This window comes from Corvus moneduloides, chromosome 3 (assembly GCF_009650955.1).
Source record: "Corvus moneduloides isolate bCorMon1 chromosome 3, bCorMon1.pri, whole genome shotgun sequence".
Lineage (NCBI taxonomy): Eukaryota > Metazoa > Chordata > Aves > Passeriformes > Corvidae > Corvus > Corvus moneduloides.
In genome coordinates this window covers 103,804,487-103,830,853 of record NC_045478.1, presented here as the reverse complement: position 1 = coordinate 103,830,853, position 26,367 = coordinate 103,804,487, and the positions used below count along the sequence as shown (strand labels likewise).

The 26,367-nt window shown below is 45.2% G+C and overlaps 2 protein-coding genes across 3 annotated transcripts; one reads left to right on the top strand and one right to left on the bottom strand.

Annotated features, from left to right (window-relative positions):
* Nucleotides 1–1,278: 1,278 nt before the first annotated feature.
* MGME1 (mitochondrial genome maintenance exonuclease 1) lies at nucleotides 1,279–9,061 on the bottom strand. Of its 2 annotated transcripts, none has more exons than XM_032103117.1 (5): nucleotides 9,031–9,061; nucleotides 5,253–5,856; nucleotides 4,329–4,551; nucleotides 3,795–3,927; nucleotides 1,279–2,613 (listed from the first exon to the last, which is right to left on the bottom strand). In XM_032103117.1, exons 2-5 carry the CDS (start codon nucleotides 5,773–5,775, stop codon nucleotides 2,479–2,481), a joined length of 1,014 nt encoding a protein of 337 aa, XP_031959008.1. In that variant the 5' UTR covers nucleotides 5,776–5,856; nucleotides 9,031–9,061; the 3' UTR covers nucleotides 1,279–2,478. The 2 variants fall into 2 exon arrangements, with proteins under 2 accessions (XP_031959008.1, XP_031959007.1); XM_032103116.1 differs by lacking the exon at nucleotides 9,031–9,061 and adding an exon at nucleotides 8,261–8,898.
* Nucleotides 9,062–9,402: 341 nt separating this feature from the next.
* Nucleotides 9,403–24,693, top strand: SNX5 (sorting nexin 5). Its single transcript, XM_032103115.1, has 13 exons — nucleotides 9,403–9,506; nucleotides 16,572–16,676; nucleotides 17,162–17,272; nucleotides 17,833–17,954; nucleotides 18,281–18,404; nucleotides 19,026–19,121; nucleotides 19,991–20,096; nucleotides 20,176–20,251; nucleotides 21,119–21,158; nucleotides 21,275–21,361; nucleotides 22,444–22,603; nucleotides 23,325–23,410; nucleotides 24,137–24,693. Exons 1-13 carry the CDS (start codon nucleotides 9,474–9,476, stop codon nucleotides 24,182–24,184), a joined length of 1,194 nt encoding a protein of 397 aa, XP_031959006.1. The 5' UTR covers nucleotides 9,403–9,473; the 3' UTR covers nucleotides 24,185–24,693.
* Nucleotides 24,694–26,367: the final 1,674 nt, after the last annotated feature.

Genomic DNA, 26,367 nt, shown 5'->3' with positions numbered 1-26,367 from the left:
TGGCTGAAACCCTTCCTCTCCAGCCAGAGACATATTTTGTGTGTGTACCTGCATGCATGGGCTGGTTTTTTATCCCTCCTGCACCACATGTTGCTTTTGCTCTCCCTCCTGTGCCACTGCCACAGCACACCCCTGCTGACAGAACCACAGGCACAGTGAGGTGTGCACAGAAAGGATTCACAGCAAAACAGAAAGGGAGCAGGTAGCAGGGCACAAGGGAAAACCCACTCTGGATGGAGAGCAAAGCTCTGGGAAGCTGGATGTCAGAGCTGAAGTAACTGCCCTGGTTTCCTGGCAGGTTTGTCTGCAGAGGACAGAGAGTGCCTGTAGCAGTGCCCTGGGCACAGCACTTGAACAGTCTGGCAGCTTAACTGAAACTGTTCACAAAGTGCGTTTGGGTTTGTGTGACACTGGTGACAGCCACCTGCCAGTCCTGTTACAGGACAAACCAGCTTGTGCTACTCCAGAAATGCTCCAGAGCTCAGCCAGGGATGCCCAAGGCAGCAGCCAGGCTTTCAGAAGTGCCAGACACGGTGACTCCCACCGCTGCTGTCTTTGAAGGCTGGCTGCCTCCTCCTGGCTCTCTGAGGTACAGACTCAGCTGGGACTTAGGTTTACAAAATGACTTTGCTGGCAGCCTCCCTCAAGCACGGGGATTTTCTTAAACAAATGGACACAAATCCAACAGGTGCCAGCCAACAACACTGCCCAGGCTCCAGACTGGTCCTTATTCATGAGGGGGCAGGATGAGGCTGAGCATTTACATGGTTCAGAGACATCTAATGGCTGAGTGATGTACTGATGAAGAAAGCAATCCCACCCAAACGTTGCCCAGCAGTTCAGCACTGCCCTCCTCTACCCAATCCCAACCAACCCAGGGATTTCAGTACCTTTTATCACCTCCTACCTCTGCCCACCCTCTTTGTATTCACAAACTGTCTTTCACAGAACACTGACACTGTTCAGTGACATTAAACCAGCCACCTGCTAACACTTTGTGCTGTGGGAAGATCCTTGTTAAACAGGTAGGACTTCAGAACACATGTGATGTGTTTTAATGGTGTCATCTCTGAACCAGCTTTTCAGTCCCCATGGTTTGTCTTTTTAGAAATCTAATTAAGCAGAGTTATGACATCACTAGGCCAGGTTTGAATAAGCACGTACCACTCTAACTGCACAAATTTCCACAGTTCAGTAATCTGGAGGCACAAGACTAAGCAGCACAGAGGTTTAAATTTCTGGGGTTTTAGTTATGGTTCTGGCTGATTTTCTTGAAGCTTAGGGGTTGGTCAAAATTTTATTTGTAAGCTGCAGCAGTCTTGTGAAAATCCATACATACAATTCATAGAAGACAAAGAGAATGAGGAAAAAAGCTTTCCAGAGCAGCACTGCCTGACATGATCAAGGCTTATTCTCTGCTTTACAGACCTGATTTTATCTGCTTCAAAAGTAAAAGTTCTGTTTCAAAACATTTATTCACAAACTTACTTGGAAAAAAAACCAAACAAACCCAAACAAACAGAAACCCATAAACAGAAACCCAACCAGCAGCTCTTCACCCCTCAGAAGGCCTGGCTTCACAGCCACAGGCCTGCTTTGATACAGAAACTCACGTGACACTGGGGATCATTCCACAGGGGTGGGCTCCATGTTGGATCACACCCACAGCAGTCAGGAGAGCTCAAGGCAGTGGCAGCACAGAGCTCACAAGCCAAGGCACAGAGCCCGTTTCACAGTGCTGTTCTGTGGGCTGGCTGTTAAGAAACCTGCAGGAGGAGCCACTAGCAGCAGCTAATGTTCCCATCTCTCAGAACACTTGCTGGAAATTTCTGTGAGCATTGGTTACAATTCTGTTCCTCCCTTTCTGAGCCACTTTTGTTAAGTGGTCACTTTGCTGTAGTATTCTAAATAAGAGCTATTTCATTAAAACCCTCAGCACAGGTTTTCCAGTTGTAGCTGTAAGAAAAAACACAAATAGTAACAAGCCTGATGATGGCATGAGCGAGAACTGACTGAAACCCAGTCTACCATATCAATTTCTTTATCATTTGCATTTCTCTCAGCTCATACATTGCAGACATTGTCTTGCTTTAGTTCACCAACTTCATTTTCAAAGACTCAGTTCTGCAACATTTTTTCTTCCTCAAAAATCACAAAAGAAAGATGATTTGATCAAGCATTTTTACTTGATGATAGAAACTCTTCTATCAACCTCAGGCTGTATAAACTGTGTGGGATAAAAAAGAGGCTAAATAAGTTGGCTTTGTTCTGCTTGGACCACTGAGGTCACCTACAGTATAAGCAAACAGATATTCCCCATTTGAAAGTTGCTCACCTTTTTGGGAGGGGAGGGAGGGGAACCCCGCTAGTAAGAAATTAGCCAAAGTTACTCAAAAAAGAATAGGAAAGTGGTATATTTAAAAAAAAGGTTCTTCCTTTGTCTCTGTGCTCAGACCATTTGCTCGTGCTTAGTCTGGGTCAGTTTTTGTCCATGTACTCCTCCAGGCGCAAGAGCCACTTACTCCAGTACTGTGAGCACAGGTCAGGATCCATGAAATGTGGATGTGCTGGAGAGCCATTCTTGTAGGCAACCACAACGAGCCCACAGCGAACCTGCAGCACAAACAGGGGGCTGGCAGAAATCCAACATTTGTAGGCAACCCAAAGAGCTAAACCTCACTGCAAAACATCTTCCTAACATACACATCTCACGCAAGACATGAGGAATAAAAAGGGGCAATAGCTCACCATAAAACACTTGGAAACTTAAAATTCAAACGCTCCAAAAAACCCCAAGCCCAAAGTTCTGAGTAACTTCAGTGGAAACCAGGGGACATGAACTCTGAGGATGAGTGATATTTAAATCCTGCAGATGCCAGGAAAATTGCCAGAGACTGAGGAGGCTTTGCCTGGGGCCATACAACCAGACTGGTGCCACTCTCCAGCTTCAGTCTGGATAAAAATGGTTACTTAGGTATGTTCTGACATCTTTCATACCTGACAAATCCCAAATCCTAAACAGCCACTGGCAGTGGGGGGGCAGGAAGCTAATGGCAGAATTCCAGCCCGTATTTCACTCTGTAAGGATCATGTCTGTAGATTGTGCTTGTGTTTACTGACCTCTACAGTATTCTAGAAAGTCCTTTGCACAGCAAATGAATCAACCTGCTCTCTTCTGCTTCGTATTTCCTCCCTTCAATATTTGTATTGAGGTAAAAATTGTTCGGGCCAAGCAGACAGGCTAGAAATGCTTTTGGAGTCTTTAAAAACATTATTCCACTGTCTTCTGATGAAGTGATTCACTACTTTTCCCTGAGGAAACAGTACAGCTTCCAGACACAAGTGCAACACTTAGTCCTTAATTTGCTAGTGGGATTCAGCAAGACACGATGCAGGTAAGGCCCTCCCTCACCATTTTCTTGTTTGCAAGCTCTTTTGCTTTATTTCTTCCCCTGCCTCTTCCTACCCTTGACACAAGGAAAAAAACACACAGGACAGAGCACAGGGGATCACCCAGATGCCAAGTCCCTGGGAGTTCATCTAAGCATCCCTTGGTTCCACTGAGCACTTCCTTAAAACCACTGAAAATTCACTACTGGCAGCCAAGGGCAGCAGGATTAGCAGGAGTAGTGGAATTATTTCACAGTATGCCAGCTTAACCTGATCTAGGACTGGGCTCCTTTGTTACAAATCCTACCAACACACGCATGACGGACAGCAGGTTCTACAGGCAGGAAGAAATGAAGATAACACAGGTGTTGCTGCTTGTCTCGACATGCAGCAGGCCTACTGACCTGGAAGTCATAATTGGCATCATGATTTATGGCTCCAATATATGCTGCAACCTGTAATGGGTTGTCATAAGTATTCTGCAGAAATGGCTTTGGTTTCTCCGAAGTTTTCCAGTCGATCACACACAATCGGCCCCTGCACAGGAGAACAAAATAGGACAATGCTTTAAACTTCAGTTTGGTCACAAGTAAGAAAACAGGGATGACACAGCACATACAGACTTCTCACTCTCAGCCTGTTTCACCCTGATGTCATGTTGCTCATTATTATCTCTAAACAAGTCTCTTTCGCTGGCAGTTTAGATCCTAAAAACCAAAGCTTACTAAAACCTGCCACAGTTCCTGGAAAGCGCTGATGATTGCTTAAACCTGTCCCTTCTGCAGTAAGGAACTCTCCACCAGAAAAAACAGAGCAGGTTCATCCAGGGGAGTTCCTCCATTTTGCCAGTCCTAGAGCTCTGTCCAGCTTCCCCCAATCACACCCCGGCCTCCAGAGCACCAGGGGCACCACAGGAGTCTGAGGGAAGGGCACCTCACCGATACTTGGCCACGCAGTCGACCAGGCCCAGGTACTGCAGGGTCTCGTGCTGAACTCCGCTTTCCAGAGCCTTCACCTCACTGATGTCTCCCAAGACATGTTCCACGCTGGATAAGTAGCCAGCCACGACATCATCTTTGCCCTGCTCCTTAGCTGCCTTCTCTTCAGACAGGAAAATTGATTCCAAAGCTGAATGGAAGAGCTCTCCCTGGAGAAAAAGATCTAAGAAAAATGGGAAAACCCCCTCACATTTTAGACACTACTTTAGATTTGTATCCTACACTTTACACAATGCAGCTCTTAAACCAGTCCTGGTTTTTGTACTGAAAGTTTTGAGGGTGTGGGGAGAAGGAAAAGAAACAGAAAATAAATTGTCAATAGTAAAATTATAAATAAATGAAAAAATATATAAATAAAATATATCCCTTATATTAATGCTTACTTTATTTTTTTTAGTCTCATTGATTACTCATACATACACTGGATAAACTAAACAATTACTGAAAAACTTCACCATAAACAGCAGGGCACACTGGTTTTTAAACACTCAGGATTTTAGGAGTTCAAAATGCCTATTTCCATCTTGTCACCAAGCAGCTTTGTAACAGCAAAGAGGCTCAGTAATACCAGCTGGAAAATATCAATTTCTAAATAGATACTGGCAAATAGAGAACTAAAGGGAAGTCAGAAAGAATTGAGCAAAGTATGTTTACAGTCTGATTCTTGTTTTCCACAAATTTCTAAATCCATTTTCCTGGTCCTAGAACAAAGACCAGAGCTTAGGCTCATTGGTAACAGGTACACTCACAACATGCTCTCATGAAATGGAAACAACTTCATGGATTTCCAAACCACTTGGCCTAATGTACCTGCCAGAAATCTATACTGCTTCTACTCTGCAATCACACTGTGGCTAGACTTACTTTTGGTATACTCTTCAAATTCCTCTTTTCCAAGTTCCTCTATCATTTTATTCTTCCATCTTTCCAGATAAAAGACTTGCTGTGGAGAGAGGGTTTCTTGAAGGATGCGGGTAACACTGGGCATCTTTGCTCTTTGTAACCCGATTTTCATGGGGACATTTGAATCACTGCTGACAGGAAGAATTCTCTTGCTGGGGTTTATTAAAGGAACCCAGTTCTTGGGAGTTTTTGTCCCAGCTTTAATTGGAGGTCTGTGTTTATTTGGTGGCCCATATAACCAATTGTCCTCCTCAAGTATTGTCTCTGGTGTTTGGGCACTGGTTTTGTAGGATGTAACAGAGTGGACCAAGTTCTTGTATTTTTCTTGGTCGACTTGTTCATAACTGTTTCCTTTTTTCTTTTTACTATAAACACATGCAGAGGTAGACAGACACGTGTATGGGAATTGCTTTTGGCAAAATGGTATTTGAAAAAGCATTTCCAGGCTCCCTGCTTTCCTGGACAGGATCCGTAGGAATTGCATCCTGACAAGAAGTGTTTGTGAGCAGTTAGAGTTTTCTTCCTTCTGTCAGGAACAGTCTGTGGGTTACCATATTTTTTCCTCCTGTGGAAAAAGAAATTTGTGATTTCCAGAGTCACAAAACTCTGCCACCATCCTATTCTTGCCCTTTGCCAAACAAAGAATTGCTATGCCCAAAGTGTCTTCAAACACCTTGTACCACCTTTACTCTTCAGATAAATAAGAGAAAGACTCAATGAGCAAGGAAAAGAGGAAATGCTCCCGAAAAGAACAGCTGCTGGCCTGACAAATCTGAAATCTGAAACACTTGAAGATTTGTTGCAAGCAGCAAAAGTTGCATCACAGGACATCCCTACAGCAACAGTATCAGAACTGCCGTGGAGGTAGGCACAAAAACCTGATCTGCCACAAACAACCCCCCAAAAGAGGGAGGGGGAAATAAAAGCTACAGAGAGGAGACTGAAGCTAATCCATTGCTGTGAGGTATTAAAACTTTTAAGTTTATAGTGAATGACCAACTTAAGGGGATTGTGGGGACAAGGTACCTTATGGGGTATAAACCCACATCTTTCTTTTGTATACCTAGGAGAAAACAGACAGCAGGATATACAACTGTGAAACTTGAAGCTAGAAAAGCCAAAGAGAAACCAGATGCACTGCGAGTATTTTCAGATTCAAAGATTTTTTTTTTAAAGTTCAGAATAAAATATAAAAGTATTTTTCTAAACCAAGTTTCAACCATAGCTGTGCCCTAAGACACTTAGGAAATTTAAAAGCAAGAACAGCATACAAGCAATACCAGTCTCAGCACACCTGCTAGAGCTGCACTGGAACTGCAGTGCTGAGCCCTAGGAAGGTTTTTGCACATGGATAAAATGCAACACTTCCATAGCAGCATTTCACACGCAGAATTGAGGCCCCATTCTCCTACTGAAGTGATCTGTTTACCATTCCAAAGCTCCCTCCATCCACTGCAAAGACAGAATCCCTGCTCACTGCCAGCTAACAGCAGCATTCTGTTCCTGACAATCCTTCCACGTCGCTCTCTTCCTTCCCCACACTCCTCACACAGCGCTTCCCACGCCGCCCGAGCCGTGGGCGCCACGGGAAACAAAACCACGGGGAGTTATTTTGTGTGGACAGATCCCAGAGCTGCAGTGGGCACGGTGTGGGGGTGAGCATCTGTCACAGAAGTTTCCAAAAACGGGGCAGCTGATTAGAACAAGGCATCTCCCAGCAGGAGGCTGAGACTTTGGACTCGGGATCCATAAATATTGTCCTTCAGCTGTGAAGGACAAAGCCATGCAGGGGTACCAGTTTAATCAGGAGCAGGCAGACACGCTGCTTTTCTCCTCACTGGCTTTACATTCTCACACTCTTTGTGGGGCTTGGACAAATACAACCTGTGCTGTAACCTGGTGGCATGCAACTGATACAAAAGTAACCTCTCAACAGCAAATCCTAAAAAGCAGTGCAGAAAAATTAATCTCTCCTCTCTTAGGGCTTACCTCTAAATAGAGCTGCTAGAGCTGGGATTTAAAATAAAAGAGGAAAAACATGTTCTTATTCCAGTGTTAACAGTATCCAAGCCTGTAGTCTCTTGGGCTATTATTTGAAGATTATTATCAGAAAACGTTGGGCCAGTGACTGCGGCTTTGTTCCATAAAGCCACAGCACAAAAGAAGAAGTTTATTCTGGCTTTATGCCAGCTGCAGGAAGCAAGAGGATAACTGATTCAGCATAAGTTCACCTGTAGTAAGCTGCTCCCTCAACACGTTCTAAGGAATAAATTTATACCAGATCAGTGTTTTGAATCACGGAGCTATTGAAATACGGAATCTTATGAGCTCTAGAATTAATTTACTGCAACACAGTGCTTCAGTGAATAGTCTGAATTTTGAGTTAACAGCCTACATTGTGCTGGGGAATACACCTGTGGAATTTCCAATACCTGAGGAAATGTTTGTGCACTGTATGAACAGAACCACCAGGAAAGGGAGAGTTTGCCAGCTGCTGTCCTGTTTTATAAAAAGAAAGAGGTTCTAGGATTGCTTAGAAATATGGAACCCTTGTGCCCAGCTGAATAAAGAATCATGTGTTTTTCAAGAAATCACAGTGGCATTTCTGTGCAGATAACTTACAAGAAACAAATGGAGTGGTTGGGATCTACTCTTGCACATAAATAACAGAGTTTAACTGAGATTTCCCTCTAGGGAAGTGTCTCCCTTCTCTCCGAAAGCATTTGTATTGAAGACTGGCAGAATTGCATCAAGTGTTGCACGATGAGCCACACCAGAGAACAGAAAAAAAAATTAAAGTAATCTGGAGGTAAAAAAAAAAAAAAAAATCAGGAGGACTTAACTTTCCCAAGCAAGTTGACTTTGCAGCTCCAACAATAACTGAGCTAACACAACTGAGGCAGTTTTTTTCCAGGATAGGAATGGTTTAACGGAAGGAAATATAAAGGATTACATCCATAAAAACCTACCTCCAGCTGTGGTTTCAGACAATAACCAGTATGGGGTTAAATACCCAGTATTGGGTTTTTCTCCACAGCCACCTATCCAGCAAGAAAACAAAGCACTGGCTTACTTCAGAAAAAGAGCACTGCTAAACACACCTACAGATCTGCTGCCCCGTGTCCCTAATTTGAGGAGAACAAACCCACTGATGAAGGTATAACTGTGAGTTCCCTGAAGTTTGCAAACTACATTACTGATTAAAAATACACCTCCCTCTTTTGGCATGTTTAGGGCACAGAGACAACTTAGCAACCCGTTTAAAGCACAAGCCCACAGGGCTACCCTTAACCAAAGGGTAACTTCAACAAGCTTCAGTTCCCAGTTCAAGCTTCATTCCCAGATCAGCACTGGGAATGGAACTAGTGGGGAATAGGGCTGTAATACGAAGTTAGCGTTTTCTGCGATCTGTGAAAGAGCTGGGCCAACACCAGTGACCACCAAGTGCCCTCAGGCAGACAAACTTTCTACATGGGCTCCAGGTGTCTGAAAAATCCCAGATAAAATAAGCCTGCTCTTGTGCAGAGGGAGATAAACCACTCCGGACAAGAAGCCCCGCCGGACGCGGGCATGCCCAGCCACGGCAGCCCGGCCATGCGGGCCGCTCGCTGCCGGACCCGGGGGCAGGTTGGGCCAGGGGAGCACCAGCCCCGTCCCTCCTTCCCCTCCCCTTGGCCTTCCCTCGCCCTCAGGCCCGCCGTGCACCCCGCGGTTCTCAGGACCCACGGCTCCGCGTTACCTCAGCCGCGCTTCCCGCCACCGCCGCGGGCGCCAGCGCGCATGCGCGCCCCGCCTGCCGCCTCCGCCGCGCTCATTGCGCATGCGCCGCCCGCTGCCTCACGGGACTTGTAGTTCTCCCGCAACGCCAGCCGCCAGCCTCTTCCCCTTCGCTGAAGCGCCCCGAAAGGTGGTAAGAGGGGCGCGCCCGCTCCACCCCTCGCTTCTTGGGTGTTCTTTGAAGGGCTATAAGGAAAAGAACCCAAATCTTTAAATGCAAGACAAAAAAAAATAAAGCGTTGTGGTGCCATCTTGGATGAAGGCAAACAGCGCCCTGCCCTCACCGAAGATGGCGAGTGCCCCTCGGGGGGTGTGGCGGCGGCGGCTCCGCCCGGGTTATATGGGAGGAGGTGGCGGGGAGGAGGAGAAAGAGAAAGGTGGAGGGTGGTTGCCTCTCCCGGAGATATGGCTCTGCTCCGTGGGGACGCGCAGGACAAGGTGAGGGCGGCGGGCCGGGTCTGGCTGGGGCGGGCGGTGAGGGCGCAGCCGAGCTGCCCCCGCGGCGTGAGAATGAGCTCCCTGCTCCCTCTGCCCCCGGCAGCGCTGGGACAGTGACAGGTTTTTAATTTCTGCTCCGTTTAGGGTTTGTTTTTAAAATATTAGTCGCCTTAGTCCTCGTGCCTTTGGCGCACCCACGTCTCCTGATGGCGGGGGGTCAGGGTGGCCCGGGGCGAGCGTGGGGAGCAGCGCCTGAAGGGAGAGGTGCCCCGGGAAAGACAGGGGGGTGGGGAGGATTAAAGCCGGAGTGGGAAGGAGGAGGAGGAAGGAGGAAAGGGCTGTGCAGCTGCCGTGAGCCAGTGCGGGTTGCACTCCTGTGCCGAGGTAGGAGCAGGGCGATAACCAGGGCCCTGGAGCTGCGGGAACTGGGCCTGGTAGGTGATGCAGGAGCAGGACCTGCTCGCCAGGACCTGTCCCTGGGCACAGCCGGCCAAGTGCTGTAGGCGACTGTGCTGCGGGGGGTTAAACTTGCTCTTCCTCAGTGGGTCAGCTGCCCTGCGTGTCAGTGACCGGCCTTCCTGGCGGTGTGCTCTGGGTTAATTAGGCTGTCAGCTGTCACTTCACCTGCGGTGTCCCTTTCCCTTGGTTGTCACATCAGCAGCTCGCTTGGGTTTCCTTTGTCCGGAGAAGTGTTGAAGCTGTAAGTGCCAAGGAGCTTCATGTCTTCCCTTTGAAGCAGCACAGGGTGTTTCCTAATGTGAAGACTCTCAACTTCTCAGAGGAAATGCAAGTAAAATGCTGAAACAGGAACTTTGTGAATTAATGTTTATGTAGTGTAGACAGTGATTGGAATTATCTCTTCTACTGGACAAGCTGACTGGGTTAACTTTTGCTCTTAATAAGGTTTAATAACTACCCTCAACACACCTTGAAAAGGAGGCAAGGCAGCCCTGGAAGAGTCAGCAAGTTGCCTATTTGCCTTTCATGTTGTCACATCTGCATGTGGTTTTTGCATTGTGGCTAAGCTTCACTGGCAGGAAGGTGACTTTGTTTTAAGCTGTTAGGTGTGCTGAAAGTCTCTTCAGTCTCTGTTTTCGCCAGCTTTTTGGAGCATGCATATTAGCTGAGGCAAGAAATACACCAGCTTTTATTAACGTCTTCTGGATAATTTCATTTTTTCTGCTTCTCTTCCATATGAATCTTGTTTTGAAACAATCCTGAGTCAGTAGACAGGCAGAAGTTTGTAGAAGAAGCATTTTCTAGTAGCTTGCTGTGAGCTGGCCAGTGCTTTAAGTCTTTTCTGCTGCATGTGAAACTCTTTGTGTTAAAGTGTCTGCCCTTGGAGAATACTGAGTCTTTGCAGGCCTGCAGGATCTGCAGGTGAGGGGTGGAGTGGAAGGTCAAACATCAACTCTCTTGCAGCAATTGGTAACTTTTGAGTGTTTATGTGCCTTTCTAACTCAGACAGGAATATCGGGGGGAGGGGAAAGCATTCTCGTGGTGGGGGCTGGAGTAGCTTTAAACTCTGATGCTCAGTGGACAAAGATTAGCTTGTTTTAGGTTGTAGGGCTGTCTTGGGATTCCAGCAGCACCGGGGAGGATAGAAATGCTCCTATCTTGTCTGTTCCTGTTCAGGCAAAGAAACAACAACATGGGACTGGTGTGTGACCAGTAGATAAAACCCGTGCCTGTAAGGGAAACTTCATTAGGCATTAACTTAAATAGGAGTCACTGTTAAGTATAAACTAAAAACTGACCCTGAGGTGGCAAAGCAGGAGAGGATCAGGATATGTAGGAAGAGGAAGGGAGGGTAGGATAAGGGTGATTGGAAGTGCAGTGGAAAATAAGGTTTAATCTGTCATGGGGGAGGAAAAGGCACTTCAGAATTTGAAGTGAGTAGTGGGGCTTCCAAGCTATTTGAGTAAATACCTTGGTATTTCTTAATATCAGTGACTTCATGGTATTTTAAGGCTTCAGTCTGCAGTTAAAGTGTTCTAGATCAAAATCCTGAGAGCATGTATTGTAGCCCCTCTTTCTCAAAGCAATCAGTGGAAGACAAAATGTTGTGTCATGGCCTGGGACTTGCTGTTATCGCTCACAAATGGTGATTCTCTGCTGGACAAATCCTGCTGCATGTTCTGGAAGGAATGAAGCCACACTGGATCTTGCCTGTGCTTAGCAAAAAACCTGCTTCTGCATGCTGCTGGGCCTGAAATCAAGTGGGGAGGTGAGCTGCTAGCAAGGTGACAGCTCCTGGATAGGGATAACACACTCTCAAGGACATGCAGCCTCCACGATGCTGGCCCAGAAGTTTGGGCTAATGGAAGGTGAAGCCAGCATGGTGAGGCTGCTGTATTCCTGAGGCTCCCTGCCACCGGCTCTGGCCTCACTGTAGGAGGTCAGGAAAGCATTCTTGGGGATGCTGATTGTGGCCTGGGGTTTTGCTGCTGCTGCACAATTTCCATTTGAGAGAGGCCAGGAGTGCTCAGCCCCAGGCTCTGCTCTGCAGGCACACAGGGGGCTTGCCCTGCATGGCCAAAGCTGCTGCTTGACTCCTCGAACTGAGGAAGAAGCTGTGGCTTGGGTGGAGGTGTCCTGTGTGCTGCTGGTGGTACAGGGTGAGCCAGTGAGGTTTTTGCTTGGAATATGGCATCCTTGAATGTTTATAGTGTCCTTCCCTCTGTCAGGAGGGGTGTGACCTGCTGGTTTCTGCAGAGAGCAATGCAGAGATCCCTCTGGCAGGAGAGGGCCAGTTTATTGCACAGCCAGAGGCAACAGGTGCTCTGGGCCTTCTGCTTCCTTGGCAAGCACTGCACTTGCTGAGGAATGCCATTTCAGTGTGATTACATTGAGCTGTTATTCCCTCTTTATCTGTGTTTTAAGCAAAATAATTAAACCTTTGCATCACTGGAGCTCTCCAGTCCAAAGTCACAAATTTGGGGAAGCATTTTCTATAGCATAAGTAAGCCCTGGTTCAATTTTCCTGGCTGTGTGTAACCAGACCACTTCAGGACTGTTCAGCTCAGTGTCAGAGTGGTAACAGCAAACCTGCCACAAAGGCTGCAAGATCCAAACTTCACATGTGCTCTGTTGGCTCTGTAGTGCTGCATGCCTGCAGTGCACTTTCAGATGTCCTTTTAGCATCCTGATTAAAAGGAAACTTAAGCTGTTTGTGCTGAATATGACTAAAATGTAGTTCCAGCAGCTAATGCTGCTGCTATCTGCTGGCCAGATTCTCTGCTGGTTAACTCCTGGGTGTCGAAACAAGGCCCTCTGGAATGGAGGGCTCTGTATAACATCAGAAAACATCATGATCTTTTAGTGGTCTCCGGAGGGCACCTAAGCAGCTTTAATTAGAAATCCTGCCCTGTAAAAAGTAATGGATTCTAGGCAGTGGCAGAGGTAATTACTACTGAAGTCTTGTTTGTGGGCTGTTGCTTGAATGACAGCAGGGAGGTGATCAGTAAGGGGAGAGGGTTTTTAAAAGGTAGCTGACAATAAGCAGAAAGCTTTGACATGTGAGCCCTTGTGGAAGGGCTCCTTGCTGCTTCCAAGAGCCTGGCTATGTGGAAAACCCCTGGATTAATCTGTCTTTGAGAATAAATACGTATTTCACTAGCAGTCAGAAGTTGTACACAGTTGCTTGCACTGGCAGATTCTTTTGTTAGAATGCAGAAGTGACACCGAGTCATCCAGAGCTGATGCTAAAACTGCAAAGGGTGGAACTGTAAAAGCAGCAGCTCAGGCCTCTCACCAGAACTAAGAGACTTCAGTGGTTGAGGGCATTTCCTTCCACTGGGTGCCTGCAAGCGTCAAGATGTGTTTGCATTTGGGTGAGGCCTGATCAGAAATGTAATGTCTGTCAGGCAGAAGTCTGGGTAGCTGATGGTCATCACACCATTGTACTTAAGTGATCCAGCTTTTTTTTTTTTTTTTCCCCCCTAGCATCTCTAACAAATGGAAAAAAAGCAAAATTCTAAAATTCTACCTGGAATGGGTACAGTAGTAATCTCTGATGTTTCCTGGGCTTCTAGATCAGGTGTTTGTCATGGTGTCCTAATCAGTACCGTAATATCTATTTTTAATCTTCTCATCCTGAAACCTAGAAATGTTAACCAATATGATATCTATGTTGTTGTGAAGGGCTCTGCTTTGTCTTGTTCTAATTTCCAAGTTGGACAGGTGGACAGTATCTGTGCTGAACAGGGAGTAGTTTTGCTGGAATCCTCAAGAAACCCCAGGAATCCTGAAAGAAAGTCACTGACGAGTCTTGAGTCTAGAAGTGGGAGGTGTCAGAGAAGCTGCAACAGTTTCTGTAGTCATGGCTAACCAGAAGCTGCTTGTGGGAAAGAGAAATGAGAGTTGAAGGTGAGAGTACTGTCTGGCTTTGGCTGAGTGTTTCAGTTTGCAGCCCAGCCCAGCTGTTTCCCCTCTGTGTGTCCTCTGTACCTATTTGGGTATCTGCTACAAGTAAGGAATAATCCCTTCCCACCTGCTGAGCTTGGATTATATCCCTTGAGGGTATGGAGTGACAGACTGGTTTCTGGTGACTGGATGGGGAAACTTCAGTTCTCTTGCCCTACTTCCTGGAGTCCTGGGAGGAAGCAGTGACATCCTAGCAGAGAAATGCCCCTGGATATGAAGGAGCTGCCAGAGAGTTCAGGTGGAGTGGTGACCTGGGAAAGCCTTGGGTTGGATGCCTGCTGTGGTAAAAGAACAATCCTGGGGTCTGGAGATGGATGTTTAATCCCTTTGCTCTGCACAGCCTTCATGTGACCATAAGCATGTTGGTCCCCATTCCTGCTTGTAGGATGGGTGTTGCAGAGATGGTGGCACGAAAGGTCCTGCGTGCGGAGCCATTGGTGCTGCAGAGCAGGTGCTTGTGTGGGTCAGGGGTTGGTGTGGGACACCTGCTGTGGGTGCTCATTGAGTTAGTGTTTTATAGAGCTCTGCTGACAGGAGTGGAGCTTCCTGCTTCCCATTCAGGGGACAAATGCTGCTCCAGCACTTTTTGTCGGGAAACAAAGCACTCCCTCCTCCTGAAGTCAGACAGCGTGAATATTCCCTTTTTAGTCTGAACCGTGATTGTGTAATCCTAAAGGTCTCTGGCCTGGAGTTAGGAGCCCACAGTGACCTCCACAGACCTACAGCAGACCAGGGGTCTTACAATCCTTGGTTTCATATAGCTCCAGGTCCTACTTGCAGTTGGTGCAGGGTGCCAGGAGACACATGCTTGTGACATGTTAACTGCTTTAACCTGACCAAGCAGGACTGCTTTATGTTCATGCTTGTCTGTCTCTTGTAGACAACTACTAGGCATGGAGGGGTGTGCAGACAGCATCTAATCATGGGTTACTTTCTCCACAAAACTTTGTAAGAAAGCTCCCAAATTCAGGACTGTCTGTTTTGTGTAATCCTTTCCTTAGTTTAGCTGAGAGGAAACAGTTTCCTTTGGCTTATCATACTTTCCAGACTCAGCAGTTCATATTGTTAGCACTGCTGATCCTGTTTGGACAGCAAATAGAAGTAAGCAAGATGTAAAACACTGGGGTCTGCATCTTTCTGCTTTGGCCGGTGGTGTTATCTGGCTGGGAAATGGGAAACACCAAGCAACTTGCCTTTCATTTGGCAACAAACAGCAAGCTGTGCTCTCAGTGAAGCTGATGGCTGACTGGTGGCCTTCTACCTGTCCTTCCTGCAGTGCCTGAGTGGAGCAGCTTCTGCCCAAACCCATGTCAGTGACCTCTGAACCATGCACCTCTGTTTGGCCTGTGCCTCTCTAGCAAGGACCAGAATTGCCTGCCTGTATGGGAACATAACAGTATGTCCTAAGTGGTGACTGGAGGGAAGTGATTACTGTTGGAATCCCTGTAGAGTTTGGAGTCCCACCATGTCCTTTTGGATGTGAACAGTGCCAGGGAGTGCTAGGAACTGTGTTCCAGGGCATGCTCTGTAAGTGTGCTTGCTGCCAAGGCAATGCCCAGGATGGGCTAAAAGTCTTCTGTCCTTCCCATCTTCTAGGAAGCTTAACTTGTTGCAAGCCATAAGGCTTAAAAAGTTTTATCTGTTACCTATCTCCTTTTAATTCTAGCTAACAGTGAGGACACAGCAGATGGAAGTGTTTTTATCATGGCTGGAGGGTGCAGTGGTTGGGATATCCCTCACTTGTGCACGGCAGTCTCACCATAGGGGAGAGCAGTGGCAGGGGTGAATGCTCCCAGTCCTGGCAGCTGTGTCCTCTGCAGGCAGCCAGAGAGACTTGTCACATACCAGGTCTGGGCTGCAGATGGCCAGCCTAGGGGGAGGGAGCTTCCAGAGCCTTTTGGAAGCAAAGCTTCACCTTACAACAGGCGGCAGCCCATCAACAGTTCTTAGGCAGCTTTGCAGAGGCTTCAGGCAGCATTTAGCCATCTGTGATATGATAGGATTGCTCAGATCCTGGCACCATTTGCCTGTGGGCTTGGATGCTGAAACTTAGTGTACACAGCAGTAGTAGGAGCAAGCTCCTGGCTGGTGTGGTCTGTGCTGCAGAGTGGTGAGATTGCAGTCCTGGTGCAGCTCTCTAGCCTGCTTTTCTGAGGCGGCCTTCAGAATTATCTCCAAAGGATAACCTCAGCATTCCTCCTGGCTCATACAGTTGCTCTTCAGCAAATTCCCTGTGTTGTGACCTTGATCTCTGGTGGTTTCTCCCTTATGCAGAAAAGAGCAATGATTTGCTGGGCTGCAGCACTCAAGGGAGGGCCTCTCAGAAGACACTCTTCATGTGTAAGCTGGAGGATCTTCAACTGAGAAAGCTATTCCACTGCTCTTTAAAAGTTTAAGTATGCTTGAAATGATGTTCTGGGTCTAGGCTCTTGGAATGAATGAAGAAATAAGCCCCCAAAGGAAGATGCTGGCTCAGTTTAAGGCTCTTTGAAGCACTGGGAAAGCAATTCTGGTCATATGGGATGTACCTGAAGGCAGGGGTATAGTGCAGTGTGGTTCTTGTTCACGACTGATGATCAATGAGCTTCACTAAACCTACTTGATGCTTGATCAAGGATTATTCTGTGAATTCTCTTGCAGCTGAGGTCTGTATCTGTAGACCTGAATGTTGATCCTTCTCTCCAAATTGATATCCCCGATGCCCTAAGTGAAAAGGACAGAGTGAAGTTCACTGTGCACACTAAGGTAAGGTCACAGGCAAAAAGAGGCTGTGCAAGTAACAGATGTATTTGCAGTACACATACCTGCAAAGATGGGCTTGGCAATGAAGAAAATCTAATTAGATGGAGATTTTCCACTTAAAGGTGGCCTGAGGATGTGTGTGTATATATATATATACAGAAACTTCAGATTTCCTAGGATTTGAACACTCTAAACAGAGACAAGTAGCTGATGGTTAGGTTGGCTTTGCTAAGAAATCCTAGCTAGATGCCAGAAGGCTGGGGGGTAGGAAATGAGCTACTGTGAAATGTCACAAAACAAACTGCATTAAAACAGTACTTTTTTTCCCAACAGTCTCCTTAGTGGTACTGTTGAATAAGTGCCAGCTCAGCTAAAAGGGAGTGGGCAAGGCTCTTACTAAGCAGAATAGCTTCCTTTGGAAATGGACAGAAATGTTTCTAAAAGCACTGATTTATAAAACAGTGGGGCTTCTATATATTCTCTTCCAGACTACACTGCCAGCTTTTCAAAGCCCTGAGTTTTCAGTTACAAGGCAGCATGAAGACTTTGTGTGGTTACATGATACGCTCACTGAAACTGAAGAGTATGCAGGACTCATTGTAAGTACTTCCTGAAGACTGTGATTCTAGCTGAAAAACTTTAGCAATCTAAAGTGCCTACTAATAAGGGCATGAAATATGTTTTACCAGTGTTACTGGTGTTTTGTGACTTGGGTGTTCCCTATGCCTCCTGTTGCCTTAATTCCCTAAACATCTTGAGCGGTATGGCATTTATGTCCATGTTCCATATAGCTTAGAGCAGCAAAAGATGCTTTGAGAGTCCTTGACTCTGCGGTGGTATTAATATCTGCCTGAAGATGGCACACTGAAATAATCTATTAAATGTGGTCTTTCCTTCCTATCATGATTTCTTAGGAGGTGGCTGGCTGTGGGGTGGATTACAGAAACTGTTTCTCCGGGTTGGTTTTCCTTGTGGGACAGGGATAACACAAAGCAGGGATAACACAAAAATGTCAGTGTGCCTCTAGAATTCCTGGGTCATGCGCTCTTTACCACACTTTCCCATGACCAGGCAAAAGAGCCTTCTTCCAGAGAAGGCTAGAAGTAATCTTGGAAGACTTTATTTGCTAATATCCATGACTAACCAATTCCTTGCCTAGATACCTCCAGCACCTTCAAAGCCTGACTTTGATGGTCCCAGAGAGAAGATGCAGAAGCTGGGGGAAGGAGAAGTGTCTATGACAAAAGAAGAGTTTGCCAAAATGAAGCAAGAGCTGGAAGCGTAAGTAAAATGGGTCTACTGCCAAAAGCTGCATTTAGAGAAGCCTCCTGGGAGAGCAGCCTCATTTGGTGATAAATGATCTTGAGTTCAAAACCCTTGTTTTGAAGGGTGTCTTGAAAATCCTGGAGCTGAGGAGTTGCCCAGCTTTTCCAGCTTTCAAGCTGGAAAACTTCCTAGCTAAAGAGATTGGAAGTAGCTTCACTATCACGAGCTGGCTATTTCAGAAGCCTGCAGTTGAATATTTTCATGGGATAAACTTAAAGCAGTTCTTTGTATATTGAAGAAAGCAGTACAAGGGAGGATCTCAGTCTGTTGTTTCCTTGCAGTGAATACCTCGCTGTCTTCAAGAAGACTGTCTCATCACATGAGATCTTCCTGCAGCGGATTGCTTCTCATCCTGTGCTCAGCAAAGATCGCAATTTCCATGTTTTCCTGGAGTATGACCAGGATGTAAGACTTTTTTCCTTGTTTCCTTTTCCAAGTGAGGTAAACTGTTAGGAGTGTTCTTGTTTTTGCTGGGCACAGTCAGAATGTTCTGTGCATCTTTGCAGCATCAGCAAGTAGATTTTGCAAGTATTTCTATGAGATGACTGAAGGATGAAAGCCTGACCTTCAGACTTTTCTGTTGTAAATCTCAGTGTTTCTAAGTCTGTCAAATTTCTCAGGAAGCCACCTTTGCATGTCTTTATCTTGGGAGCATGTATGGCTCAGGTGTACCTGTGCTGTGTTGCATGATCCTGAAATGGAGGAATGGAGGTGTATTAAAGTCAGTCCTGCATGTGTTTTGTCACACCTAATTGAGTGATAGATGCTGATCCAAGATCTGCAAGGAGAAATTGAACTGTTTCTGGAAATAAGAAAAATCTGTGGCCCAGAGTAGTTGAACTACTTGTAGCCAAGCCACTTGTTACATGTTACATTTTTATATGGGTGTTATGGAGGGCTTGGAAATGACCCTGCTCTGACATGTGCTAGATATAAAGGATGTTACTACCTTGCAAGTGACAAAACAGTCACTGTTTTTTCCTCTCTGGGTATAACTTTAAATCTGATTTGGCCTCTCTATTACAGCTGAGTGTTCGGAGGAAAAACACTAAAGAGATGTTTGGTGGCTTTTTAAAAAGTGTAGTAAAGAGTGCTGATGAGGTCCTCTTCTCTGGAGTCAAGGTAAGGTTGTTGCTTTGTCTCTTACCCTAATCTTGATTGCTTCTTGCTTCCTGCTCCAAGGAAGTTACCCCTGTCTGCTTCAGGCTTGCTGTGCATGAGGCTCAGCTACTGACATTAACCTGCCTTGTTAGTGCTCTCCCAACTTGAGGGGAGGAGCCTGTATTAATTTTGACTTCTATAGAAATAAGACACTGGAGGTTTAGGCTGTTAAATTTATAATTTAACAAAGTTTCTGGATGCAGAAGAGTTGCTTTAATACCTGATACTGGTGGAGAGGAAGAAATTATAGCTTCAGGAAATGGGCGTGTGGATTTTGTCTGCTTTGGAGCTCTGAATAGACATGATTGATGAGTTTCTGCTTATGCTAGACAAGATCAAATACTAAAGACTCCTGTAACTGGTCTTGCTCCAGCTTTTAACATGTTGCCACAGCAACACTTCCCAATAAGCTTGTTGTTCTATCCACAGTGTCATGAAACATTACAATATGTATCATGTTTGGTGTGGATGAGAAACAACCTTGTAAACTGCTTAGCCCTTAGCTAGAGTGTTGCAGCAGGCTTAGGAAATAAATTTCCAGCAGCTGGGAGTCCTGAGGGTTGTCCCATACCAACTTACTGGCTGCTTCAGACAACCTGCATCAGTATTTGAGTGTCAACTTCATCTCCCCTGCATAGTGAGAAAGAAGCTTGGCAGGTGGCTTGGTTTGTCAAACCCTTGCCTCACATCTGGTCTTGAACATTTTTTCAATGAGGACTGGTGGGCCTCATGCTCAGGCCCAGGTTATGTTTGTTTCTTTGGCCCTTCCCAAAATAGGGAAAAGGTTGTATTCTGCAGTTCCTGACTTAACAGGTCATACTCTTTTTCAGGAAGTAGAAGATTTTTTTGAGCAAGAGAAGACTTTTCTTGTGAACTACTACAACAGAATCAAGGATGCATGTGCAAAAGCAGATAAGATGACAAGATCTCATAAAAGTGAATCTTTTCAAAGCCCTTTCAAAAGATCATGCAGTTTTGCTGATTTCAGCCTGAAAACCTTGTCTTGTTCTTGCAGATGTTGCAGATGACTATATTTATACTTCAGCTTGTTTGAACAGCCTGGCATTAGAAGAGCCTACAATCATCAAAAAGTAAGCAATTCTAACTGCTCATAAACACATCCTGAGTCTGGCAATACCAAGTTTCTTCTGTAAAATCCAGAGGATTGAGTCATAGGTGGTTTGAGTTTCTTGAATTACAAGCAAGTGGCATTAAAACTTTCCTTCCTCTGGTACTCCTGCTGTGGCAGACCTGATGTTATCAATTGCACCTAACTCTGAACTAGTTGATCTCTTGCCTGTTGTGTCCTAGAGGTTACTTGTGCTGGTCATCAACACTTATAAACAGAAATCTCCTTGCTTCTCTTCAGGTCACAAACTGCTAGAGACTCTTGAAGAAAGGGTTTATGCATGTGTGTTCTACTGTGCTGTTAAATATAACTGCACTAGGTCAGCTTATGCTAGGTCTGTACCATCTTCTGGACCTTTGCACTTCCAGAATAGTAGGGGATTTTTAAGCTGGGGAAACCCAGTCACCTTTTCTGAGGTGACTTCTTCCACTTTTTGACTTTGCTATCAATTTACCAAGACCTTGTTAAAACAGAGTGTATAGCTGAACAAACAAGTCAGCTTATCCCTCTTGGATAGCAGCAGGGATATTCTTCACAAGACCTTTATGTTCTGGAGATCAGCATTGTTACATTAAATGGTGTTGAGCTGCTAAGCTGTACTTCTCTGGTAGGCCAGAATCCAGCACATTGAACCTTTTTTCCAGGTCTTTGCCTAAATGAATTTATTTTGAGCCCTGGATTTGTAGTTTATTTATTTTGAGTTTGGATCTGTATACAGGAGTAAACTCCAGCCTTCGGCTTTCTGTTTTCCTGCCAGATGATCCTGGCATTTATCAGACTAAGAAGTATCTCAAACTTACTTAGGCATTTTTTTTTTTTCTCTCACTAGGTACTTGTTGAAAGTTGCAGAGCTCTTTGAGAAACTCAGGGTAAGAGAATCTTTGCTGGGGGTGGGTGTGGGGGAGAAGAATCTCTGACTCTGGGTGTTGCTATTCTCTGTTACACACCAACTATCTGATTTTTTTTTTTTTTTTTCCATTTGCAGAAGGTAGAGAGTAGAGTTTCATCTGATGAAGACTTAAAGCTCTCTGAACTGTTGAGGTACTACATGCTCAATATAGAAGCTGCTAAGGTGAGAACAGTTTTCTTTTTGAAGCTTAGTTTTGTTATGGGCAGCATGACTCACTCATGGTGTTCTTTGTGCTTTAAGAAGACAGGAAAGTGGACCCTTGTTTTGTGTAAGAAACCTGATACTCTTAAACCACAGCAGAATATAGAAGCTATATATTAGCTAGCTGGAGCCCAGCCACTTAGAGAAGACCTTGGACCAATTTTTCTTTGGCATGTAAAGTGGAAGAACTCTTTAAATTTCTGTAAGTTAGAGCAAACTGAATTTAAGTCTGCAGCAGTTTCTTCCCTGTCCCCTGCCTGAGTACTCATGGGCTTGCCAATAAAATCAATGATGACTAATTAGTAGTTGGGATTGACTTCAGGATTTTTAGAGTACCTTAGCACAAATATGTGGTAACTTGTGAGGGTTATTGGAGCCTGGACTTCCAAGAGGGTTTTGGTAGATTGATGTGACTGCAAAAGCCTTGCTGGCAACTCTTCTAATCTCTTGATTTGACAGGGGGGTGACTGTGCTGAAAAAAGGTATCTAGGTATAACCTACAGGGCCTCTTCATCTAGAGTCCTACCGGTGATGTCAGGTGCCCTAGAACATCCACTACAGCCTCTCTCAGTGTGATGTACTGTTATTTAGACACCACAACTATATTCCTGCTAGATTAGAAAGGGATTGGCTCAGAGACTTGTACTACTTCTCCTGTTTAGGTTAGTGCAGTGCTTCAGTCAAACTGTCAGATCTCCAATGAATTAAATGTCTGCTGGAAGTAGACTGAGGGAATTCAGAAAGTGCTTTTCCTCCTTAGTGGAGAGATCCACCTTACAGCAGGATAAACTACTTTAAGGGAAGAAATTATGCCTATAGCAGCTCTTAGACTTCCTTCACTAAGGTGTAAGTGGCTGTCCTGAAAATGCAGTGCTGCACTGTGAAAGGCTCCTATTGCTATGCCAAGAGCAGGCTGTAATAGCTTGTTGGAAAAAGCAGAATCTGGTGCTGGAAGAAGTGAAACCTCCTGCTGCTAAGGTAGTTGTAACCTCAGTTTGGGAAGTAGTCCTGCTAAGGCTCTGCTGTGCTATTTGTCTATTCAGGATCTTTTGTACAGACGAACCAGGGCTCTAGTCGACTATGAGAACTCGAACAAAGCTCTAGACAAAGCCAGACTAAAGAGCAAGGACGTCAAGCTGGCTGAGGCACATCAACAGGAGTGCTGTCAGAAGTTTGAAAAGATTTCAGAATCTGCAAAACAAGGTAAAACAGGCTTTGCTGTACTTACGCTTAAAGGAGAGCTTAATGCAGTTGAGGTCTCCATCTGACCTTCAGCTACTGAAGGCTCCTGAACAAATAGCCTGGACATCCCAAGGACAGTATAGGTGCCTGTAAAACTAATGCAGCTAAACATTTTTAAAAACAATTCTCTGTAGAAGAGCAGTGTCAGTACTACACCAACCTTATTCCTAGTATTTGCTTTCTGGACTGAACTCAGCCTCCATGTGAATGTAACTACTTAGGTAGTAGAAGGTAACTAATTATCTCAGTCAGAACTGTGCAAACAAGCTTTTGCTCTGTCCCAGTGCAGCTGAGTGCCTTATACAGAGTTTCAAACACTGGTTCTTAGTAGAAGTGTGTGTGTGTGTATATATATTTGGACAATATAAAGCAGAGGAAACATGCTTGCACAGTATACATGCTGCTCCTTTAGTGTATCTGGCTTTTAAATGTTCTGTGTTCTCACAGAGTTTGTGTGGCTTTTTCTGTTTTATTCCAGCTGTCTTCCTACGAAGATCTTCTGTCTCAGGCTGTCATGTGATGACTGCATCTCTGTCTAGAAACAGCAAGACTAACTCTTGAACCTTTTTTTTTGAAAAAATACTGTAATTTGAGCTGTACAACTCCTGAAACATAAGGACATTACTGAAACCTGTCACACTTTGTATCTCCCTCTTATCTTTGTTTTTTTCCTTCTCTACAGAACTGATGAGCTTCAAACAGAAGAGAATAGCAGCATTCCGCAAAAATTTAATTGAAATGGCAGAACTGGAAATAAAACATGCAAAGGTGTGTTCTCTGGAATTTAACAGGCATGGGTTGAGAGAAGTGAGTATTGTGTAACTGGGAGGATTTGCTGGGTCACCTGACTTCCCATCAGGCAGCCTCATCTGTGGGGTTTGACCCCGACTGTGTCTAGAGGCAGCTGCTGCTTCCAGTGCTCCTGAGTGCTGTGACAAGAGCACATCCTGCAGTTTGTGATCAGGCTGTCAATCCTTGTCGCTTGGCTTGTCAGCAGAGGGGACACTGGCTTTGTAGCAGCCTCTGCCAAGCTTTGCTAGGCAGGCTTGAAGGGTCTGTTAACTTAGTGTAAAGAACAAAGCGGTAACTGTGCATCCTCAGCTCCTTTTGAAGAAGGGAAGTCTAATGTCCCACTCCCTGAGAATACTGGACTTTACCACAGGCAGCTGCTTCAGTGCTGAACTGGAATGTGACACAAAGGCCTTGACAACACTGCTCAGTTTGGCCCTCTTTAAAAGCTTCCTGTTGTCTCCTGCCCTTCTCCTTACCACAAACTGAGTCATGGTTGCAGGCCTGCAGGAAGAGGCAGACTGTATGATCTGGTTTTGGTTCTTTACCAACTGAGTGTTTGTCTTTGCAGTAGGAGATCTTTAGCATTGGCATAGGCTACAAAATCCTGTGATGGACCCACTATTTGGGAAGCTGCTTTGTTGTGAAAGGCAGGATTTGAATTATCAGTCATCCTCATCTGAAACTAATTCTCTTCCTTTGCAGAACAATGTGTCTCTCCTGCAGAGCTGTATTGACTTGTTCAAGAACTGAGGAGTCTTACTCTGAAAATGTGACAAAAGCATCAATTGCACTCAATGGCCAGGGGCAACTTACTGGCTTGACTTCATTATCTTAAAATAAATATTGTCACTGAGATTGTTTCACTAATACTTAAAAATGTTGGTAGTGATACATTGACTTTATTGGTATAAATGGGAGCTGAATTGTGTATGAATTGTCTGGATGTAGCTAACATCCTGTTGGCTGATAACTCAAAATGAGTCAAATGTAAGAAATTAATTTGCTGTTGACTGACTTCATCTAGCAGAAAAAGTTTACTGAGAACTCCTTTTTTGCAGGATCATAATCTGTCTCTTCATGACCCTGATATATTTAAAACGTACAAGTGAGAGTGACTTAAGGGTAATAATTTTATAAAGTGAATATCTTAGCATTCCACTTCCCAGACAGATTTATACTACAATATATTTTGAATTTCTATAACTACATTCACTATTTGTACACTTGGGCAACACAGCAAATAAAGATGTCTGACACAATGGGCTGTTGTATGGCAAGAATTTGTGTGGGATGTAAAGTGACAAAGAGGCTTCAGACACAGAACTATCATGAATTACTCATTACCTGGAGCTCTTCAGAGCAGTAGAGAGAAATATTTGGCTCAAGAGGATTGTTCTTGGAATGGGTGTTGAAATGAAATGCGTGGACTTCGAGTCATTTTGCTGTTTGCATGGCTGTCTGCAACTTTTTCTTCCACTATGCTGCACATACAGCATTATAAAGTAATTTTACACCTCCTACTAGCAACAAGAGGCTGTTTAAATCTTCAGGGCTTCTGGAAGCATAGGCCTGGACAATCTTCTGTGAGGTATAAACCTCCTGAAACTTTGCATGGCTGGCTGGGCTCACACTGCCACAGCTGAGGTGGCTCAGCCCATAAACCCCAGGGCCATCACTGGACAGTTTGCTATCAGTGGGCACATATGGATACAGGTCAGTGAGTCAGATCCTCCTAAAGGCAGCTTTTTGGGTAAGATGAATGTCTCAGCCTTGCTTAATTTCATGTGACTAAACTTCTAATCATGCTCAAAGTAGGCTCTGTGGCTGTGCTCTGGGCAGACTGCCTGAAGCAGCTTCAACCAGAGAAGCTCTGAGAATAGGCAGCTCAGTAGCAGTTTCTATGGGTTTACTTTCCTATGACCTACTGCTTTTCCTTCCCCATGAAAACTGAGCAGCTTTTGCCAGCCACACCTGCAGCAGAGTAGCTGAAAAATGTCTGAATTCCTTTTTCCTTTGTTTGATAGGAATAGTTTCAACCTGTGGTTGCTTGTCATAAGCCCATTGTGCACATGTGGCCTCTATGTAGCTGATAGGTGACAGTGATGCTTTCTGGACAGATTTAAGCTCCTTGCCACTTGTCCTGGGGCCATTAGTAGTCCCAAACTGGACTGGCAAAGCTTTGGCTTTCTCCAGAGAAAGGGTGCAGTTGTTTTTGCCCATGGCAAGCAACACTTCATGTCCCAACTCCAGACTATGGTAGGTTTCATGCACTGCCTGTCGCTGTGTGTTCGAAGCTGAGTGAGAGACCCTTTTTCTGTTTCAAATACCCTTTTAGAGCTTTTCCACAAGATGTTTGTTCTTGTGTGGTTGGCACTCTAAATTCTTGACATACCTTAATCCCAGTCAAGATACTAATGTGAACAGATTGAAAGTATGCAAAACTCTTCGAGTGGCTGTAATTATGGCTTTAGACTGATGCTGCAGTTATTTTAGTTACAGTTAATTTACAATAACTGCAAGAAAGCTGTAAAGCAGTCTCTGCCAATGCCACTGTTGCTCTGGAGGAAGCTGCTGTGTGTCAGCTGCTGCCAGCAGAGTGCATCGCAGTCAGCTTCAACGTGGTGACTTGGAAAATAAGCCAGAGCACAGCTCACGCCTCTGGAGGCCAGTGGGTGGCAGGCTCTAACCTCCTCCCACGTTTCCCCTCAGGCTGAGTTGAGATGAAGTCCTGAAAAGGCTGCTGCATTCCCCAGTTTCTTACTTGGTATCTGGACAGATGTTGATACATGAGAGAAATTAGCTGTGTATGTAGGCAGCCTGCTCATAAGGAAGGACAGAAATATTCCTTTAACACGTGCTACATCACTGGACCTGGTTTTTCTTACAGTAGGGCCTTGAATAAAGCCTTAGCAGAATGAAGATCAGCTTGGGCA

What these genes read in the sequence shown, in the direction of transcription:
- MGME1 (XM_032103117.1), bottom strand. Translation starts at nt 5,775, where the DNA reads ATGCAATTCCTACGGATCCTGTCCAGGAAAGCAGGGAGCCTGGAAATG. An exon ending in ATTTGAAGAGTATACCAAAA is followed by an intron (nt 4,552 to 5,252) that starts GTAAGTCTAGCC and finishes CATTTTTCTTAG; the next exon opens with ATCTTTTTCTCCAGGGAGAG. An exon ending in ATGCCAATTATGACTTCCAG is followed by an intron (nt 2,614 to 3,794) that starts GTCAGTAGGCCT and finishes TTTGTGCTGCAG; the next exon opens with GTTCGCTGTGGGCTCGTTGT.
- SNX5 (XM_032103115.1), top strand. Translation starts at nt 9,474, where the DNA reads ATGGCTCTGCTCCGTGGGGACGCGCAGGACAAG. An exon ending in AGTTCACTGTGCACACTAAG is followed by an intron (nt 16,677 to 17,161) that starts GTAAGGTCACAG and finishes ATTCTCTTCCAG; the next exon opens with ACTACACTGCCAGCTTTTCA. An exon ending in TGGAAATAAAACATGCAAAG is followed by an intron (nt 23,411 to 24,136) that starts GTGTGTTCTCTG and finishes CTTCCTTTGCAG; the next exon opens with AACAATGTGTCTCTCCTGCA.